The following is a 2,363-nucleotide window of genomic DNA, read 5'->3' as shown; positions in this document are numbered from 1 at the left end:
TTATACATATTATATTTGTGAAAGTTCGTCACTTTGGCCGCCTAAAACTTCGGAATCACTTAACTTTCGAATTTGACCAAATTAATGAGGGTTCAGAATCATTTAAAGGGTGTATAGTTCTATTGAGGAGCCTGAAGTCACTGTAGTTTAATTTTCAGGTTTAATTTTTAGCTTCGTTTAGATCTAATCTTGGGAAAGTCTGTCTTCTAAGACGGCATTGCAAACAAGTGAGGTTTCCGTTCAATAGCCGTGCGCACTGCTTCCACACCTTTGAAATTCTGGAGTGTACAACCGCGAAAGCGGAATCGAGAATCAATCTATACAGCACTATATCTAAACCTTCTAATTTTTTGCATCTCTCAGGAATTATTGCTCTATTCCAGTAGAGTGTAAATATAGTGTTCCAATTACTTTCAGTTTTTGGTAATGCACCGATCGTTCCTTTCGTGGAAAGGGGGCCCAGCGAGTATATATATATATATATATATATATATATAATTTGTTTATTTATTCATACATACATACATACATACATACATACATACATACATACATACATACAAACACACACACACACACAGACAGACAGACAGACAGACAGACAGACAGACAGACAGACAGACAGACAGACAGACAGACAGACAGACAGATATATACAATAGAGGGAGAGAGAAAAAGCGACATAGATAGATAGATAGATAGATAGATAGATAGATAGATAGATAGATAGATAGATAGATAGATAGATAGATAGATAGATAGATAGATAACACACAAGTGGACAGGCAGAAATCAAACAGAGAAGCAGACAAGCAACCAAACAAAATAAACTAACAGACAGACTAGCAAACACTGGATTTCCCTTGTCTCTACCTACCCCCATTGTTTTGGTATACCGACTGCCCTCCCAATTAAAAACGATTTTTCCTGAAATCTAATTAGAAAAGAATTTGACTTGGCTATGGGAGATCAATACTTAAGTTTCAGTAACAGACCGGAATTCTTCAGCAAACGTGATATGTTGAGTGTGTGTGTGTTTTGATTGCAGAGAAGCACATCGACATGGCAGCGACAGGTTAGAGCAGGGAGGTAAAAGAAGAAAAAGAGAGAGAGACATACAGAGAGAGAGAGAGAGAGAGAGAGAGAGAGAGAGAGAGAGAGAGAGATAGAAAGAGAAAGAGAGAGAGAGAGAGAGAGAGAGAGAATGAAAGACAGACAGAGAGAAACAGACAGAAGGAGAGAAACAGAGAGACAGAGAGAGAGAGAGAGAGAGAGAGAGAGAGAGAGAGAGAGAGAGAGAGAGAGGGGGGGGATGAATGAACCTATAATTGAGACCTCTATCCATCCATTTGAAATAGTATATTTTAGTGGGTATGGTAATGAATATTCTTCTTCTTCTTCTTCTTCTTATTATTATTATTATTATTATTATTATTATTATTATTATTATTATTATTACTGGCATAACTTTCATCATCATTATTATTATCTTTATTATTATCTTATTAATATTATTATTATCATTATTAGTAGTATTATTATTATCATTATCATTACTACTACTACTACTACTACTACTACTACTACTACTACTACTACTACTACTATTATTATTATTATTATTATTATCATTATTATTATTGTTGTTATTATTGTTATTATTACTATTATTATTATCATTATGCTGACTCTCATCAAAAGTGGTCTATGTGGGAGTACCATTGTAATACTTTATTTTGTTCTGAACTGCCAACCATGACCCTACTAGAATCAATTTTTTAAGAGAGGGGGGGGGGTCTAAAGTGGAAAAAATGACACCTTATTTTAAGCTCAAAAGCATAGGGGTGCCGCCTCCAAAATTACCTTGAGTGTTCCTCTGGGATGTCACGCTCATTCAAAGAACCAGGAAAAACAACAAGTGCACTCTTTGAACTCACACAACAACATTCGAAAAGACAAGGCTCGTATTTTTCCTCGCCAGTATTGTTGTGATTATCGTGAAAGGTTTCAAATTTGGACTCCCTCCAAGTGCTTTCTCGTCGAAAAAAATTGTTGTGGCATCCTTTCGATGTTTTCAGTGTCTGATTAATGAATCTTTCTATGTTTTGTGTTACTTCCTGTTGTCAATTTCCGTTTTTGTATTATTTTTTCTTTTCCAAATCTCATTTGGAAATTTACCTAATCCTTTTAGAGTTCGCGAAAATTTTAGAAATTGTTTTCTGTTTTCTGAGTATCTGTGCCTGTCTGCCTTTTATTTATTTCTTCCTGTTTGTCTGTCTGGGTGTCATCTTTGTCTTCTTCTTCTTCTTCTTCTTCTTCTTCATCATCATCCTCTCTCTCTCTCTCTCTCTCTCTCTCTCTCT

General features: G+C 35.3%; 1 protein-coding gene across 1 annotated transcript in view; it reads left to right on the top strand.

Moving 5' to 3' along the window:
- The first annotated feature begins 1,062 nt into the window (after positions 1-1,062).
- Positions 1,063-2,363, top strand: part of LOC101848936 (neuroglian) — a 22,173-nt gene continuing 20,872 nt past the window's right edge. The window contains exon 1 of the mRNA XM_013088511.2: positions 1,063-1,075. Within this exon, the coding sequence (XP_012943965.1) occupies positions 1,063-1,075 (13 nt within the window). The remainder of the gene's footprint in view (positions 1,076-2,363) is intronic.

The sequence above is a fragment of the Aplysia californica genome, unplaced genomic scaffold (assembly GCF_000002075.1).
Source record: "Aplysia californica isolate F4 #8 unplaced genomic scaffold, AplCal3.0 scaffold00023, whole genome shotgun sequence".
Lineage (NCBI taxonomy): Eukaryota > Metazoa > Mollusca > Gastropoda > Aplysiida > Aplysiidae > Aplysia > Aplysia californica.
Note: the sequence above shows the minus strand (reverse complement) of the source record. Positions and strands in the feature narration are given on the sequence as shown.